This window comes from Schistocerca serialis, chromosome 4 (genome assembly GCF_023864345.2).
Source record: "Schistocerca serialis cubense isolate TAMUIC-IGC-003099 chromosome 4, iqSchSeri2.2, whole genome shotgun sequence".
Classification (NCBI taxonomy): domain Eukaryota; kingdom Metazoa; phylum Arthropoda; class Insecta; order Orthoptera; family Acrididae; genus Schistocerca; species Schistocerca serialis.
Genome location: NC_064641.1, coordinates 717,077,049 through 717,097,230, shown reverse-complemented (window position 1 = coordinate 717,097,230; position 20,182 = coordinate 717,077,049). Strand labels below are relative to the sequence as shown.

Sequence of the window (20,182 nt, the reverse complement as noted above, 5' to 3'; positions counted from 1 at the left end):
CTCTACACTAATGAAGTGTTGACACAGCTAAGTAAGCAAGTACCGAACTCATATTTTCTATGATCATAAGTTTCTACTGTTTAATTCGTTTAGTTTTAATAGAAAATGAAATCAATACGTTCTTAATTACACAACTCCTTTCCTTTCTACACAATCTCAGACACAGAATCTCGTTTAGTTTTGTCACTTCTGATTTACAATCGTCAACACGCTACATTTCACTCCAAAGTGTTTGAGAAATAATGTAGGGAAAGTGAAACGAGCTGTCGCCCAAGTACCGATAGCGAATGTCTATATACATTCATTATGTTATCTAGGACGTATGAAATTACGATGATAATTCGGGATCGCTAACTGAGAAAGCTTATCAATAGAAATGATTAACAACTTTGTACACAGAAAATACTCTGGTACCAGAATTACGGAACGCAACAGGGCTTTTCACCAACCACTCATATTCTACAACAACGTTTCTTTCACTAATGACATAAATCCCCCTCCACGAGCTGCAGCCTCTGTTGCTAGAAACGCTCGACAGCAGCGCTGTCTGTTCGCGCATGCGCTCTGCGCTACTGTGTGGCGCTCGAGTCAAGTGGGTATCAGCAAGTGACACCGTACGCAGGTGCCTAGTGCATTCATAGCGTTCTACATGACAGGAGCGGTAGAAACGTCAACATGTTTGTCGATTTGGCTGCCCGCGAGAGGGGCGCTCTACTTGCCGAATCCCAACCCTGCCTAATACCAGGGTGAGTAAAAGTGAAGCACTTTTTGGATTTTTTTCTTGGTGTGTGGTACGTCCATCAGTATTGAGAAATTACTCTTACATTTGCAACAGTGTGTCGGCAATTATTTCTGCTTTTGCTGGTGGAAAAAAAAAATCTTATCAGTTCGCGTAGTTAGGTCAGGAGTGTAATAATGATGCTTCTTTTACCTGCCAGTATATATTGTATTGTCAGTGCCATCAACTACATTTCGTGGAATCATCATTCAGCTCAACGAATGATTGGAGATATAGAGGAAAATTTGTGGCGACAAGTAATCTACAGAGTTGAGAAAATTGCCTCCGTCAAAAACTGAACATTTGCACGCATCTATGAAACGTGTGATTCATTTTCTCGCCGCCATAAATCAGTGTTGCGGCGATTCGGTGCATAACTTTAACAATTGTCACCACGCTTACATTGATTAAAACTGCATTCAGAAGACGTGTACTTCTAGCCAGAATAACAAGGGTTGCCTAGCGCATGCGCGGATAAGCGGCCGCAGAGCATTGTTGCCAGGATGACTCAACTTGATTAATGAAATTCGAAATAGTGATTCATTAACACCCAAAGTCCTCAACTAAGCACACCTCGTGCTTCAGATTACTGAAGCGTTCTTTGTACTTCTAACACTTATTGCAACGGCGGCAGCTGTCTGCCCGATATCGACACAACCATTGCCTGTATAGAACGCTCCGGCGTTCCGCCGCGTCTTCTCTATAATATAGCTGTTAAGAGAGCCAGTCTATAACGTTTTGTTGCGATCCACTGATACTTATGAAAGAATTTGCTTATGTAATGATTTAACGAAGATTCACCTTTTATTAAATTATGCTGTGTTTATTGTCTTAATGTTAATGAGGATAATAATTGTAAACATATCGCCTGATGCTTTTAGAGAAATAATCAGCTTCATTCTATTACATATTAAAAAAAAAAAAAAACTGTCGGAGGATGATTAGCTGAAGAGTCTAAAACGGCAGAGGATCGCTACTTAGTCTGCAAACGGAAAGTTTGAAAAGATTATCAGTAAAAGATGAATATTTCCATGAAACGTCGTTTGGACATTTTTAGAACTTGAGATTCTTTCGGGCTAACGGGCACTTTTTGCATTACAGGTAACGAATTACCTGAAGTTTGTAGTGAGGGTTTCTTTCATCTAATTCAAGTAAACACTCGAAGTACGTGCGACGCAAAGTGCCAAGATGACAGCAGTTTTGCTGTACAATGTCATGCTACCGAGCGCACAAGCTTCAAGGGCGATATCAGGGCTGCGTTAACGTTAGGTTTGAACGTAATTATTTCAGAGCATTTAAAATACGATTTTCCGTAAAATTTCTTACCATTTACTCTAGCTTTGGCTCAAAAAAACAATAAGAATACCGTTAACAATAATTCAGTCAAAAAAAAAAAAATGCAGGGTGACCAACATAATAGCTTTATAGCTACTGAGTGATACCAGTTAGTCTGATATCGTTGATTTACTGTACATGCATTCTCTGAAAGAGTATGAAAAGGTAATAGTGAAACGATTTAGTCATAAAAAATATTTGGAGAACACGATCTAAGGAAACAAAAGTATTTTTAGAAACTATTTTTAAAGTTTCTACTTCAAATTTCTCTTTACTAGCGTAAACTATTACATAACTAATGCGTTGGATGACTGCTGGTTGCAAAAAGAACCTAATTTCCTAATTTCAAGTTTTCATTCAGTCATGAGCAGGTTTTGAGCAGAAAGTAACATACACAAACAAAAATGTGGACGGCAGAGAAAAGAATTCCAGGAAAATATACAAAATTCACGTCATTCACTTCTAAAACATATCCATGATGTTTCGCTGTAGATTCTTTTTCTTGCAACCCTTCTCCCCTCCGTATTTTTTTTAACACTGTCTCTTTACTTCTGACTACTTACATACATTTATTAACGCAATTTTAATTACGTAAAAATGCAGTTTTTGTAGAGTTGCAATTCATCAAAACCTCACCTCCACTCTCATTCCCTCCAGAATTAAATTGAGCCACACAAACTTAAACACTGACAGTAGAAATTTCATCTAGCATATTAATATTCAGGATATTAAATGAAAATGTCTAATATTTTGAGGTGATAGTCAAAATTCAGTACGTAATAACTCAAACTGCAAAAGGTATTTACTTCGAACAACTTTTCCTGACAAATATTTTGGTTTATGCAATAAAAATGAAAATAGATTTTTTTTTTTTTTTTACGTTAACACCTCTAACGCCCCTTTCAGCTAGTGACTTGCAAATCGTTGACACTCAATAGAGAACCTCTTTCGATTTCTGTTATATTTCGTATTTTTTTCGGCAATGTGAATTTGCAAATTGCACTTGAATTATAAAATAGCTCATGAGGTATACTATAAAAAGCTGTTCTGTTTGGGTACTCGGGCCACGAGACAATACACTGAGTTGATAGCTACAGTGTCTCCCTCCAGGGGCCAGGAGTGAATTACTCAAGAGGCAGCTACCGGCATAGCTGACTTCAGAATGCATAGGTTTCTAAACAGTAGACGGCGCTCCGTCCAACCAGGCGAAACGTTCGTAATGATCTACGGTATGAATGTTGCTGCTCATGTCTGAATACTGCAAGGTTGTTAGTCGACTACTCGTGAAACAACACACAGAAAACTTAGAATCCTAGGGGACATGGACACAGCTCTCCCTAGCTAATAAACATATTTATAATCAAACGAGACGAGTAACTGCAATGCTCATTACCCTCACTGAATGATTGATGTTTCAATTTGGCCACTGCACAACGATAACGCCGTCACAGTGAGAACAAGCTTAGATGTGGACTGGATTTTATTTATTATTAGTGCGTCGCAAGAGATTGATATTTACTCTAATGACTGACATAAATCACTGTAAAACTACCGGAGAAAAAGGTTATCTGAAACTCGAATCAAATTAGAAAATTACGCCAACACTGTGAGAAGGTACCAAAAAGGGTGGAAGGCTGCACGGGGAAAGCGCAACAAGATCTGTTCATCTGGGCATCTCGCGAAATCAGTTAATTATACAACAAGAATCCACAAATTAAGCAGCACAAGTTGAGGGCCAACGTAACAAAGTGATGTTGTTCAGAAAGTGTTTCGCACTACTGCAGTTGCGACACTTTCCGTGTTGATCAGCACCAGACGGCAGCCCACAGAGGAAATGCCCAGTACGGTGGACTCGAGCAGAATAGCCCAGAACCTTAGTTCGCGGCCGTCAACTGGCAAACTTTCCGAAAAATACTATATCGAGCGACGACCCATTGCTATTGATATTGAAACACGAGAATATCGCTTATTTTATTAAAAAAAAATGAACGCAGCAAAAACTTCCCACTCTTGGTGTACAAAACTCAGATTAACAAACATGGGGTTGTTACAGGGTCGTTGAAGCGACTGGTCGGCTTCTTTTCACTTTGCTTCATTGCACCAAGCACGGAGGCAACTAGGTCGGATTAACAGAATTTCGGAGTGAACCCCACCGTTTTTGTCACGCTAGCTGGGCAGCATGATGTTCATGCAGAAAAGCCAGAAGCATCGAACTAGGTGATTCTCTGGAGACGGTAGTAGCGGCACGGTGCCCACTGACCTCAGCCAGGTGAGGTGTCAGCTCTGCGCACCAAAACCCAAAGCAGGCCGCAGCCTCCCCTACGTGAAAACCTGTCCGTCTCCCTGGGAATGTTCGCCTCTCGTAATGATTCACTGATGGCGTTCTGCCGACAAGACCCTGAGACCACACCGGGAGTGCATCTTCCCAGGGTGAAAAACGCAAAACATTCTTCCCAAGGACACATGTTCAGTACTCTCAGTAAAAGTAACCACCAAATTTTTTCATAAAATGAAACAATATCGCTTAGCAATACGCCAGTAATGTCGCTCAGGATAAATATTTCTGCAGAGGACTCAAAGAATACTTGTATCAAATCGATGAGAATTCGCAAAAATGTCTGGATTCTGAGCATTATTGAAAATCTATGGGGTCGCATAAAACCAAACACTGGGAGCTGGCTAAAGCAAGAAATTAAGTCACGGTACCTTCAGAGCAAGTATAAATATTGAAAGGTCCCTTGGAACAACACGTGTTGTATTTCTAGAAATAAAGAATAATTTTATACCAGCTGAGGTAAAAATGCAGTCTCTTGCGAAATTGTATGGACATTAATAACCATCAAGAATGGGTTGAAAGTTGTAGTTAGATCTTCCTATTGGCCCCTAAACTATAGCATATAGAACTCACAGATGACTTCAGAGAAAATCTGTTCCCTGCTCCATATGTTTCCAGGCCATGCTTGGAGATTTAATCATACCTCAGTTGTTTGGGAAAATAACTACTTTATAAATGGCAGACGAGACAGAACTTCCTGCGAAACAGGTGTAAACGCTTTCTCTAAAAGCTGCTTTGACTAGATAGTTTCGCAATGGTGCCCATAACGGAAATACACTAGACTTAGCTACAAACAGCCCTGACCACTTGGAGTACAGAGAATGGGATCGGTAATGACAGGTCCATTTGCATTGATAATTAGCACCAAGATGAAGAATTACCTTGCTGGAAGAGTAAACAGAGAAGTATAAATGTTCACTAAGACTCACGTTTCTGACTTAACATACAACACTAAGTGGGGGGGTGGGGGGAGTGTTGGGATGGAGGAGGGAGGGAATTAATGTGTTACATTGCTACTAAACCATCGTAAAGTTTACTACTTCACATTTTGTTCGAAGGAAGTTTTATTTGTAAGTATGCATTAATTAATTAAAATTAATAGATTTCCATTGGTATGTTACATACCAAATTAGGTACAAAATGCCTTGTTTTGTAGGTTTAGTAATCTAGGATTAAGCTACAAACTTTTATTTCAGGCAGTGAAAACAGAGGAAGTGTGGCAAGAATTTGAACGAATAGCCGACAGACCTCCAGAAAACCAGTTTCTAGCAGAAAAACAATTACAGATGGCATACAATTTCAGGGAGCTTCTGAAGGAAAAGCGCCTATTGCAGAGTAGACAAAAAAAATCGCGGAAAGGCAGATACTGATTGAACGCTCTAGTCTGCGCGAATGGCAATGCACGAAGCCTTGAATAACTACTGCTATAAAATTTTATCAGGGGACGAGTCCCAAAAGCCCAAGAAATGTCTCATTTATTAAGACCGTCAGTGGAACAAAAATTTGTGTTCACACAATTATGGGTGAGAATGCCAGCGCAATGAGCAAAATAGTATCTGGAAAGTGGAATTGAGCCTTGAAATGTTGTTTCACAGTGGAAAATGAAGTCGTAGTTCAGTAGATGTAGCTTGCTAAGATGACTGACAATAATCAGTAGCAACTGAGGATACTGGACATATACAACGGACAGCACAATGGTGACGGGTTTGTTTGATCCACGGTAGAGCTGGAAAAAACGCGAGTTGACACTTGTTTGAAGATGTAGGTCAACTATTTCGCGAAATCATAGTCATAAATATTCAAGGAACGGTATTTAATGACGAGTCTAGGAACATACTGCAACCCCTTATGCATCGTACCCGCAGGGATCGCGGAAGACGAAGGTTCAATCCCGCGTCCGGCCGTCCTGATTTAGGTTTTCCGTGATTTCCCTAAATCGCTCCAGGCAAATGCCGGGATGGTTCCTTTGAAAGGGCACGGCCGATTTCCTTCCCCATCCTTCCCTAATCCTATGAGACCGATGACCTCACTGTCTGGTCTCCTTCCCCAAAGAACCCAACCCCAACCCGGACCTCGGAGACAGGCATTTAAGCAGTCATTCTTTCCTCGATCTACACGCGAATAAAGCGGGAATGAGCCCTGATGTGTGATGCATTGCAATTCACAATAGTTTGCTGAGTATGAATATACAGGGCGATGTTTTCCACCGTGTACAAACTCTGGGGATGATCGATGAGATGATATGGAACAACCACCGTCTAATTAACTCATGTCTGTGAAAGCATGGTTTCCATGCTAGACCATTTATTCAGTCATACTTTGGTAGAAAGACTGCGGTCTGATACGCGATGTATCATGCAGCCAGTTACAGTATATATGGTTTCCTCCTAGATGGTGGTTCTGTTCCTCATACGTCATGCTCTAGCCGCCTCTCCTGCCATAGTAATTGATAATGTTGTCATATTCACTTCTCTTGCTGAATCACCTTGTAGTTCACGTGAAACACCGTTGTACACGTTGTATTCGAATCGAGAGCTTGCCGACACGGTCTTTACTTACGGAAAGACAATTGGCGGGCAGCAAGTTTGCATCAGGCCTATCCACGACAACCACCACAGCATTCAACGTTCAACAGTGTTTCGCCGTTTGTCTGAGACAGGTTCGTTTCAGGAAACAGGAAATGATGAAGCACGTACCCGAAATGTTAGAACACCTCACTTGGAGGGAAAAGTGATAAGCACTGTGGAAGGCGACCGCCGTGTCAATACCAGGAAATAGTCCTGCCAGTGCGGTGTAAGCCAGACGTCCGTGAGGAACATTCTCCATGACAATTGTCACTTCCCTTATCGCTTGCAGCTTGTGCAGGGCTTACTAGCGACAGACCGACTTTTCACATTGGGAGCAGTTTTGTCACTTTTTTACCAGGCAACCACGGTTCTGGGATTTGTCATTCAACCTAGTCACAAGTAAGACCAGCTTCACGCGGAGTGGTATCTTCAACTTTCCTAAGTCATCCGTTAGGATAGTATGCATAACTGCCATGGTATGGTGACAGCGAATCATCAGCATCGGTGCAGCTGGAATGTGTGGCCCGGAATAAGTGGCGATCGTATTTTGGAACCAGTCTCCTTCACGTCGCTTAACAGGACGGAACTATCTGCGTTTTTTGCGGGTGACTTTGCCTCCCCTGCTGGAAGAAATGCCACTGACGATTCGAAGGGTTATGTGGCTGCTACAATCTTGTTCCAGCCCACTTCGCCGTAAACGTCCGGACGCATCCCCATCGTGTCTTCCCTGGATGGGACGAGAGGGGCCCGTTGCATGGCCTGCTCGTTGACCAGATCTCAACCCGTGCGATTTCTGGTTATGGGACCATCTCACAAGTATCGTGTATGCAGAGCCATTCCAGATGTGGAGACACTGGAACGGCGTATTCATGCTGCCTTTGGCACTGTTCGGATGCAGCCTGGCAGATGTGAACGTGTGAGACAGAACATGCTACGGCGCGTTCACACATGTGCTGAGCCACAAGGAAACTATTTTCAGCACATGCTGCATCGCGTATTAGACCGCAATCTCTGTAACAATGTATGACTGAGTAAATGTTCTGTCTCGTGGAAACCACGAATTTCCGGACATAAGTTAGACCTTTTTTTTGTTCCGTATTCTTTCATCGATCAATCCCTAGAATTTGTACACGGTGGAAAAAATCCCTGTAGGTGCAGGACCGATCGCAGTGGGCTACATCAAATCAATTGTACGACTGAATACAGCGAGAGCAACAATGAAAATGCACAGTGCCAGTGTGTGCGACTTAATTTGAAATTAGACTAGGGACGACCTACGGTGAAACGGTGGGAGAGAGAGAGAGAGAGAGAGAGAGAGAGAGAGAGAGAGAGAGAGAGAGATTTACGACACATCAGTTTTACAGCTGTTTCCGGCGTAACACAGAGGGCTATAAACAATACCTGCTTTTGTCCTTCCCGTTCCGAGCCTCTTTCTCCTGTAGACAGAGATTGGTTGGGTTTACAAATGTTACCGTAGCTACGGTTCAATTGTAAATTATACGAATTTGTCTCCCATCTGGCGAGTTACAGGTTACTAGAGTGTTAGCGCGAAGACAGTACCACAGGACGCGTAGGTACTTTTTGCACACAGTTTCGTTTGGCATAGTAGTCGAAGATTTCGTCCGACCATCTACATCGACTAGTATACTTTATAAGGCACTTACGTTGTGTGGTGGAGGGTACTTCTGGCATCCCTCTTTTTTGTTGCATTCGATAATCGTGGGTGGGAAGAATAATCGTAAGTAAACCTCTCGATACCCCTGTTTCCTCGTCATGGTCTTTCCGCAAGACTTAACTGGGAGGGTGTAATATGTTGCTGAACTTCTCATATCGTAGAGATTTTACCCAAGGGCCCTTACACCCAACTATACAAACATTTTGTATAACTAGCATAACATTAGTTATGGGGTAGAACTTTTACCATGAAGGTAACAGTCCCTTCCCCCAATATAAGACAGAGATGAATATATAAAGATGGGTTCAAGTTTTTGTAATGACTATATAGTTCATAATTGTAAATAATGGCAAGTTTACAAGAGTACTTCTATGTAAGTATTGAACAACAAGCTTAATTGTTGAACAAAGAACAAAACGTTACACACATTTTTCATTACACACAGTTTAGTTATTACATTACAAAACGTTAGTTACAATTTCTGATCTGTGACATACATGAATGAGTTCAAATTTCACGGTGTTGTACGTTAGCTTTACTTTGTGTTACTGACGAAGTAACAGTACCAACTTTCAACGTCTGTTCATTCGTGCATAATTGTCGCATTAGTGTGTTAACTGAGTAAGGAAGCTTGGTGTGAATGCCTTCAAATATGGAGCGAATCGCTTCTGAAACAGTTTTAATTTTTGAGTCATTGTGGATTGTCGAGTTTCTAATAATCCATGGAGCATTTAATATTATATCCAATGTATTACTTTGGACACCCTGAAGTTTTTTTTATATACGTAGACCCCAAATGGAGCAGGTGTCCAACATTACTGGTTGTATTATCAGCCTGTAAGATTTCATTAGAAATGACCTTTTATTTAGGGAATATAAGGTAACTTGCTTCCTTCGCTACATCTGTTACGTTTCTTGAAAGTAAGGCATTTGTCCTGTTGCTCGACTCTTCTTGATGTGTAAGTTGTAGAAATTTCAACAGTAAATGTTTCGATACACTAATAATCTCCTGTTGGAGTTCAGTCTAACGTAACCAACCCAATCTCGTATGGCTCCCAGGCTGATGAACCTATACGCAGGAATCTGTCTGGCGAGTGTTTTGTAACCCATTTCTTTCGTGGATGAATAGAATTTCCTTAAGATTCTTCGAATAAACGTTAGCATTTCATGTTTTCTTATAATTAATTTTATGTGGACAGTAGCTTTAGGTTGCTTCCAGCGATTACTCCTAGGCATTTAACGATCATTATTGATGTCGGCAATGACGTAGCGTTTGTAACAAACACACATTCGACGGGGCGCACTCTGAGTTGAGGTATATCCCAATACATCGTTTCGTTCTCATGGCGTCGGGACAGCAACAAGGGGACACCCCGGTGTGAATGTGTTAGCTTTTCGCACTTGCATCATAAGGCGCGCGCGTAAGTCCACACTGCAGCGCTCGTGTCTCGCGTGCACACCAGGTTATGATTAGGGCTTAAACTCGTATTAAGTAAGCACCGGACTTTGCGCACCAAGACTCTAAATGTTCCGGAAATACAAACGCCAAGTTTACACACCGGAACGACCCTACGCTAAAAGAAGCGTAATTATCGTCCTTCCATAAATGTTTGGAGTTTCCGCCCAAGCTCAACACAACAGACGTCATTCTATCAGAAACGCCACATTTTGTCAAGAGACACTAACGCGAAAAGTTTTAAAGTATTATCTGTTAAACTGTAAAATTTTAGAAGTTGTTTGGTAGCGTTATTTTCCTGTCGTCACGAAAATATTCACAGCAAACTAGTGAACTATTAATTTTTCTCCCTTTTGAAGTCTTTGAAAGTGTCGATAAAACTATACTGTCGACCGACGGCGAACATACGATCAGTTAAGATCCCTTCTCAGGTATGTAATCAACTCTAATCGTTTTCGATTGATAGAACTCATTGCCTTTGTCGACTTAACAGCTGCCTACGGCACCATCAAGCACAGGAAGTTGCTTAAAGTGACCAAAATTGCGAAAAATTTTTTATTGACTCTTCGTTTACTACATTGAATTGAAAGTTCAGTCCTGAATATTACGTCCCAATTCACATTACGAAGTGTGATAAAAATAATTGCAAAAGCTTCACGGAGCCACGCCCCTTTCTTGTTCTGCATTTCTGCATTTCTTCATTTTACGTGTTCCTGCAGCGTTTTCTTACAAACTTGTGGAATCAAAATGCGGATAATTGTTGTTGTTACTTCACTTCAAAGGCTGGTTTGATGTTCTCCATGTTACTATATCCTGCACAAACCGCTTCACCTCCAAGTAACTACTGTAACCTACATCCCTATGAATCTGCTTACTGTAGTCATCTTTTGGTGTCCCTCTACGATTTTTACTCTCCTCGCTTCCCTCCAGTACTAAATTGGTGATCCCTTGATGCCTCAGAATGTCTCCTACCAATCGATCCCTTCTTTTAGTCAGGCTGTACCACATATTTCTCTTCTCCCCAGTTCTGTTCAGTACCTCTTGATTAGTTACGCGATCTATCCAGCTAATCTTCAGCATTCTTCTATAGCACAACATTGAAAAAATTTCTATTCTCTTGTCTAAACTGTTCAGTGTCCATGTTTCACTTCCTTATATGGCTACACCCGATATTAACAAATTTCTCTTCAGAAATCCTTTTCTTCCCATTGCCAGCCTACATTTTATCCTCCCTATTTTGAACACCTCCCGAATAGTAACTCATTTACTACGTTAAGTGTCTCTCTTCCTAGTATAATTCCCCCAGCCTCGCATGATTTAGACTACTTTTCATTATCCTCATTTTGCTTTTGTTGGTGTTCATCTTGTATCCTCCTTTCAGGATAGTGTCCATTCCGTTCAACTGCTCTTCAGAGTCCTTTCCCGTCTCTGACAGAATTAAAATGTCATCGGAAACCTCAAAGTTTTTATTTCTTCTCCCTGGACCCTAATTACTACTACAAATTTCTGTGTCCTTTGCTGCTTGCTCAATATACAGACTGAATAACATCGGGGATAGCTACAATACTGTCTATTTGTTTGCTACTTAAAAATGATTTCGAATAACATCCTTGTCACTGATGTTGTATTCTTTGGTTTCTGCTATTTGTTTATAAGTGGTTGCAAAGGAGTAATTCTTACGAAAGTTGTGTGTGGATCTATTATTACAATCTGCAGCATTCCTCTTCGCAATAGTGTTTAAAAAGGTTAGCAAATGTCTTCCTTCTCGATGTCATAAGGACAACTTGAAAACTAGTTCAATAATTGTGAATGAAGACGTCTCTTCAAGCAAGAAAACAAGTGCTACGAAGAGATGATTTGCTGCAGCTGTTTTTTCCACTCAGTTTGAAAACCAGGTTAACCCAATGTGTCAAAGAAAAAACTGCTAGATGATAAAGAGGGGTATGCATATACACTCCTGGAAATGGAAAAAATAACACATTGACACCGGTGTGTCAGACCCACCATACTTGCTCCGGACACTGCGAGAGGGCTGTACAAGCAATGATCACACGCACGGCACAGCGGACACACCAGGAACCGCGGTGTTGGCCGTCGAATGGCGCTAGCTGCGCAGCATTTGTGCACCGCCGCCGTCAGTGTCAGCCAGTTTGCCGTGGCATACGGAGCTCCATCGCAGTCTTTAACACTGGTAGCATGCCGCGACAGCGTGGACGTGAACCGTATGTGCAGTTGACGGACTTTGAGCGAGGGCGTATAGTGGGCATGCGGGAGGCCGGGTGGACGTACCGCCGAATTGCTCAACACGTGGGGCGTGAGGTCTCCACAGTACATCGATGTTGTCGCCAGTGGTCGGCGGAAGGTGCACGTGCCCGTCGACCTGGGACCGGACCGCAGCGACGCACGGATGCACGCCAAGACCGTAGGATCCTACGCAGTGCCGTAGGGGACCGCACCGCCACTTCCCAGCAAATTAGGGACACTGTTGCTCCTGGGGTATCGGCGAGGACCATTCGCAACCGTCTCCATGAAGCTGGGCTACGGTCCCGCACACCGTTAGGCCGTCTTCCGCTCACGCCCCAACATCGTGCAGCCCGCCTCCAGTGGTGTCGCGACAGGCGTGAATGGAGGGACGAATGGAGACGTGTCGTCTTCAGCGATGAGAGTCGCTTCTGCCTTGGTGCCAATGATGGTCGTATGCGTGTTTGGCGCCGTGCAGGTGAGCGCCACAATCAGGACTGCATACGACCGAGGCACACAGGGCCAACACCCGGCATCATGGTGTGGGGAGCGATCTCCTACACTGGCCGTACACCACTGGTGATCGTCGAGGGGACACCGAATAGTGCACGGTACATCCAAACCGTCATCGAACCCATCGTTCTACCATTCCTAGACCGGCAAGGGAACTTGCTGTTCCAACAGGACAATGCACGTCCGCATGTATCCCGTGCCGCCCAACGTGCTCTAGAAGGTGTAAGTCAACTACCCTGGCCAGCAAGATCTCCGGATCTGTCCCCCATTGAGCATGTTTGGGACTGGATGAAGCGTCGTCTCACGCGGCCTGCACGTCCAGCACGAACGCTGGTCCAACTGAGGCGCCAGGTGGAAATGGCATGGCAAGCCGTTCCACAGGACTACATCCAGCATCTCTACGATCGTCTCCATGGGAGAATAGCAGCCTGCATTGCTGCGAAAGGTGGATATACACTGTACTAGTGCTGACATTGTGCATGCTCTGTTGCCTGTGTCTATGTGCCTGTGGTTCTGTCAGTGTGATCATGTGATGTATCTGACCCCAGGAATGTGTCAATAAAGTTTCCCCTTCCTGGGACAATGAATTCACGGTGTTCTTATTTCAATTTCCAGGAGTGTAGTTTGCACTCCTTCGCCAAGATAAGGCAAATATCAGTATCAGATCTTTAATTCAGGTTATCCACAACCTACATTATGGAAATTTTATGTACCTTTTCCTCACAAACCACTGACGTTAGAATTCTTAAATTTGGCATAGAATTAGTTATTACTAGATTGAAACTATCTGTGGAAAGAATTTTAATTTAATGCAATATTAAGACCTTTGTGTAAGAGAGAAGCTCTAAAATTTGGTGCATTTTTCAGATATTTGGAGAGCTGTAAAAATCCAGTAAATTAAGTTATCAAGATTCTATTGTACAGGAATTTGCAATAATGGTCTACCAAACTTTATGTAAAAAGGCATTAATTTTGTGCGGACACCTTTTTCAAGAAAGGAGAATTTGTACTCTCCTTTTTGGAAAAAATGTGTTATTTCTAATTAAAACAGCGTGACGTCAATAAATATGAAACTTACATGTGTACACACAACATTTCTTAACAACTGTGCCAAATTTATATTGTTCTGAAAACTCCAGACTTTAAAAGGTTTCCTTCAAAGCACTGCAATTTCGCATACGACGTGTCCCCCCCCCCTCCCCCCCCTTTAAGAAGATACGCCACACGCTAGTGATTACCAAGGAACATCTCTGATATGCATTCTCATGCATAACAGATGTCAGATCTTCTTTCAGGGCAACAAGAGCAGCTGGCGTGTACAAAAGCACTGTCCACGTAAAGGTTTTTTCCTGTTCCTTATAGCCATAATATTTTCAACAACGACCAGTTCATTACAGAACACTCCAGGTATTTCATCTATGCTGATGATACAGCAGTGGCTGCCAAACGGAAGAAGTTTGAAGAGGTGGATACGCTTGGACTTGACTAAGAGGTCAATCACATGAGGCTAAATCCCGACAAGACTGAGGCGTGCGCATTTCACTTACGGAATAAGAAAGTTGGGAACGAATTGGACATCACATAGCAGGCCAAACGTCTTCAGTGTTTTCCAGCACGTGTATATCTGGATATTACTCTACAAAACACACTGTCCTTCAAGAAATATGGCCATAACACCATCTGAACGTCAGTGTAAAGGAACAATGTTTTGAGGAAGCCCACAGCCACCACTTTCACATACTGAGAACTTCTGCTCTCGCCGTTCGCTATTTATTACGAAATTCGCGAGTCCATATTGTGATGAATCAAAGAAAATGGGGTGTGTGTCTGATGCAGGGCACGCCTAAGTTGCATCTGCTCACGCCAAGTAGGTGACACTGCAGTCAGTGAGACTGTCAAAGTCCTGTCGGGGTGTATACAGCCAACCCCAGCCACAAACTTTCCCCTATTGTTTGAATAGCTCCCACACTGTCGGCAGGGTCGTTACTGCCGATGCGGAGCAGGCAAAGCAAAGTAATGATCCGTGTCATCCACCACATAATAATGCTGTAGTCTGCAGATCGAAATCTAGACAGCTTCATCGCTACGACTCAACCACTGGAAGGAACACTAGAGTCTAACCACGTCTTTAGATGGAAGAGAGAGCTGCCGTCGAATATTCCTGCAAAAGGAGGGTTGGTATACGCACCCCTCCCACCAGCATGCAAAACTTCAGCATCCTTCTACCTGATGGTGACGTTCTGCAAGAGCGGAACAATAAGATCCTGGCCATATGCTCAAGTTTTCGAGTCTATTGGTCAGACCTGGGAGCCTTAGATAGCTACAGGGCTTTAATCATTGGTTCTGGAGCAGTGATGAGTTTGCGAGAGAGACTGAAAATTTTTAGAAATCCTTAGATCTGAAAATATTTGTTTGTATAATTCTGACAGCTGTTTTCTGCTGTTTTGAGAGTTGATTACTGTGTAGTCCGTTCTGTTTGCTTTAATAGTAAAGATTTTGTGTGCACCGAAAAATTAATTTCACTAGAGAACATTTCCGGTCTGTGATTTTTTTACGGTTTTAAATATTTAAACAATGAAAATATCGGCTTTAAATGCATTTGGCGAAGAAGTCCCTAAACGTAGATAAATGTAATATAATGCGCATACATAGGGGCAGAAATCCATTCCAGTACGATTATGCCATAGGTGGTAAATCATTGGAAGCGGTAACGACCGTAAAATACTTAGGAGTTATTATCCGGAGCGATCTGAAGTGGAATGATCACATAAAACAAATAGTGGGAAAAGCAGGCGCCAGGTTGAGATTCATAGGAAGAATTCTAAGAAAATGTGACTCATCGACGAAAGAAGTAGCTTACAAAACGCTTGTTCGTCCGATTCTTGAGTATTGCTCATCAGTATGGGACCCTTACCAGGTTGGATTAATAGAAGAGATAGACATGATCCAGCGAAAAGCAGCGCGATTCGTCATGGGGACATTTAGTCAGCGCGAGAGCGTTACGGAGATGCTGAACAAGCTCCAGTGGCGGACACTTCAAGAAAGGCGTTACGCAATACGGAGAGGTTTATTATCGAAATTACGAGAGAGCACATTCCGGGAAGAGATGGGCAACATATTACTACCGCCCACATATATCTCGCGTAATGATCACAACGAAAAGATCCGAGAAATTAGAGCAAATACGGAGACTTACAAGCAGTCGTTCTTCCCACGCACAATTCGTGAATGGAACAGGGAAGGGGGGGATCAGATAGTGGTACAATAAGTACCCTCCGCCACACACCGTAAGGTGGCTCGCGGAGTATAGATGTAGATGTGTAGATGTAAGGCAACACTTTATAATTGGTGCAGGGAATTCAAAAAAAGATTGGTTTCGTCTGTGACTAATTTCGTGAAGGATGCCCAAGTACTGACGTTACTGATGAAAATATTGCCACTGTTCAAACAATGCTTGAAGATCAACAGACATGTTATGAATTTATTAGTGACGCTGGCCATTGGTAATATCAAATCCAAAACATTTTACGTCAGCGGTTTGATGTGAGGAAACTTCGTTGTCGGAGGAATCCACATAAACTCTCCTGTTCAAAAACAACACATGGAGTGGTGCAGACAACCTTTGGATTAATTAGAAAGTGGCACTTCAAATTAGGTCTGGAATATTGTTAGTAGTAATGAATCTTAGATTTTTTGATGATCCTGAAAAGGAGTTAATTGGCCCAAAGGGCCTTTCGAACTGAGCCGAAACCAAGTAACGTCAGACCAATTTGTTCTGGTAAGATGATGGTTTGCTAGTTTTTTCTGAAACTAGCTATATTACTACCAAGCATTAGAAGACACTGCCGATTAGTACACAATGTTAGTTTCATGCAATTTTTTTGAAAAGTTCGTCAAAAACGCCCAAAAGGAAAAACTAATTTTATATTACGTCAACGCATCGCTGCATACGACAAAACTGTGTATCTGCATGCGATAAAGGTCAGCCCATGGATCCTCCATTATACAACTTTTTCTTTTTGTTTCCAAAAATAAAGATTAAATGCATGTAATCACTTTCATCAGAAGAAGCAGTGGAATATTATAAACACCTGGTTTCTGAAGTACTTGAAGAGTGGCATCATCGCTTTAAGGACTGATTCGGTAGGACGCAAAAGTATTTTTATGTTAAAATGAAATATTTTGAATTACAGGAAATTCATTTAATTTTTTAAAATTAATTCTTGTTGGATTTTCGAAGCAATTTGTCGCCCCCGTGAACTTGTTTCAGGGATCTAACAGAGGTTGGCGATCCTTATGAAGATTATTTTGTAAGTGCAGCACTGCAGAGGATTTCTGGGTCCATTAATAAACGTTTTCTAGTTAAACATCGGAAAACTACCGCGCGTAACTTGTCCCCCGCGTAATAGCGTGTACGTTCCGGAGACGACCACGGGTGAGTCACTGAAAGCTCCGAAAACGAGACGGAGTGACGTTTCACTAGCATCAGAGTAAAAAAAGAAAAAAAAAAAACCTGGTAAGCTTCTGGTATGTGTCAGATATCTTGGGGTAATACCTTGAAGCTCCAGCGTTTGGGTTTGGTGTCCTTTGGAGTGAGTCTGACATAGACATCAGATGATATCAGAGACGCCCTGCTAGGACAAACAGTTGAGTGTAGCCCATACGAAAGTATAAAATCGTCTAATAACCACGTATTCAGCGAGACGCCAAATCGTAATCTTTGTCTTCAATCCTTTCTTAAGAAAGCATAACAGATACTCAGCAAACCGAAATTGTAATCATTCTGAGACGACGTTCTCGTACAACTGTGTTCACTGAATGAAGGACTGGTGTTACAGGCAGCCTGCACATCAGTTCTACAGCCTTTATCGTATTCCTTGCGTAGGAAATATAAGAATACTGAGTATACAGGCGGAGTCGTCTTTCCCTTGCTCCATTTGCGTGTTGACTGGCCCAAGGAGTGGCTGCATTCACAACAGTGGCTTGTGGATTATGCAGATGTAGGACCTATTTAGGAGTAGTTTCTCCAGCCGACCTTGCACCTAAAAGACTTCAGAACCAGTTTCCACCGTAAGAGACGTTTGTTTTTCTCGGTCTTTTTATGTACGTGTTAAATAGGACATAGCGTGGCAGACTAGGATTGTAGGTAAAGGAGTCACGGAAAGACGATATTTTGAATTAAGGAAGAATGGGGGAGGGCACTTCTTACCACATGCAACTGTAAATCTTTCGTTTATATTTCGTAGAAGCCGAAAACTTCCAGCTTTACAATTATTGCCCGCGGGATCATCGATAATCTGTGACGGCAGATATTGCCATACTGGTTACTGTTTTTAGGATTTCGTAACTGTCGTTAAAAACGGAGCCATTGTAGCGTCAGTTTTTCTGTCTGTTCAAAACCCTTTTTTTCTCAGGAACAGGTAGACATATAAAGTTGAAATTTGTCACATACTAAGGTATATGGCCCCTTTGTGATATAGGAAACAGTAAATTCGAAGTCGATGCAATGAAAAGATACGCCATTTATTACATATTTCGATAGTAGCAGACTCATTAGAACCTATAGGGTACATCTGCCTATACGTAGGATCATGGAATTTGGCAAGAACAAAGGTTTCACAGTGCAAGTAAAAGAAAAATTAGAAAATTAATTTGTAATTACATTGTATGAAAACATTTATCATTTATCAAATATCAGACTAGAAATTAAAACACTCTCGAAAGTCTTGGAATCCCTGGAACAGATATCTTGTCAATATAAATCTCGATAACAGGCAAAATAATCGCGCTAGTGTTACTCGCACCTGATCAATATTTTGAAGTACGCTTTCCATTCTCTACCCCTAAAAATAGAGGCGCTTGTTAGTTCTGACCCATTGTAGAGTCAGCATCTTTTCAAACACCAGGAGAGCTTGAAGTGAGCAGAAAGAGTCTCAGTGGGAAATATTGGAAGGAAATTTTCAGATCTGGCCCTTGCCTTACAACTGGGGAACCCTTCGGAAAGAACCTGGGGATGGCAACTGTTCTTAATGTAATTCTAGAATAGTGTCCTAGACTAAGTTGAAAGCCTAAGTTATGTATAAGTGTGTTTATTTCCATACAGAGCAAGTTGCTGGCTCAAGGGTGCCCATACGATAATTTGTAGCGAGGCGTAGACCTGGGGTAGGGAGTATTTTTAATGTTTTGGCAGACTAATGGCGACTACCAATGAACTATAGAAGTTTCAGCTCCGACTCTGCCAAAAACCTGAGTAACATCGACGAATGTCATTTTCTTGAATTAAAAACACATGAGTAAACGATTTTTTCCCCTTTCCTGAGAGCTGGAAGGGGGGAGCGGCGACTTACCCCGGGTACGTGTGCCCTTGTGCTGGCTTACTCGGCGCACGTACAATACACCTACGTCGCTGCCGGTCGCAGTTAATACGACCCTTGTAACGTCCTCCTACTGGTCTCTTGCATGTCACGTCTATAACTCATATCCTAAGCCTTGAACTTCTGGAGGCGAATAACGTACGTATAATTAAAAACTGTACACCTAACAATGATAGTTGTTGCACATAATTAGGTTAGAATCACGTTAATAGGCCGGCCGCGGTGGTCTCGCGGTTCTAGGCGCGCAGTCCGGAACCGTGCGACTGCTACGGTCGCAGATTCGAATCCTGCCTCGGGCATGGATGTGTGTGATGTCCTTAGGTTAGTTAGGTTTAAGTAGTTCTAAGTTCTAGGGGACTAATGACCACAGCAGTTGAGTCCCATAGTGCTCAGAGCCATTTGTCACGTTAATACTAAATGGCATAATCCCCTCGACGTTCATGCTATGACTGAATTTCTGTTTGAAAAGACCTCTACCATCGGTGCTGGAAGATTGTAGAAGAATGGAGTTAAATTTGTTGCGGGTGTGCAAGAGATTGTCAAAATATCATACCTGTGAGAAATGAGTGTCAACATACCTTCACCCAGACGTGAAACATATTGTAACATTGCACTGCCTGACATGAGTACCAATACTCCACATACACCCAGAAATAATTTGTGCATTTCCGATGCTTCAGTCTCTTCCTTTCACGATATGTCAGCATACTTCACTTCGTTGTGCTATTAATGTTGCTCTGAATCATGAAAATATTAGAAAACTCTGACAGGATACCACTCTACTTCTTATTTAAATCAAATCAGAATGTGATAAAACATATAAAGGTTGTTGACGAAGCACAGATTGGAGTTAAAAACAAACCGGTTCAGTTACTGCCCGGTGGTATAAGATGCGTGACGCTGCTTCC

At 42.2% G+C, this 20,182-nt stretch overlaps 1 protein-coding gene across 1 annotated transcript in view; it reads left to right on the top strand.

Moving 5' to 3' along the window:
- The first annotated feature begins 587 nt into the window (after positions 1-587).
- Positions 588-20,182, top strand: part of LOC126473240 (protein FAM166B-like) — a 296,487-nt gene continuing 276,892 nt past the window's right edge. Inside the window, exon 1 of the mRNA XM_050100157.1 lies at positions 588-746. Within this exon, the coding sequence (XP_049956114.1) occupies positions 676-746 (71 nt within the window). The 5' untranslated portion in view covers positions 588-675. The remainder of the gene's footprint in view (positions 747-20,182) is intronic.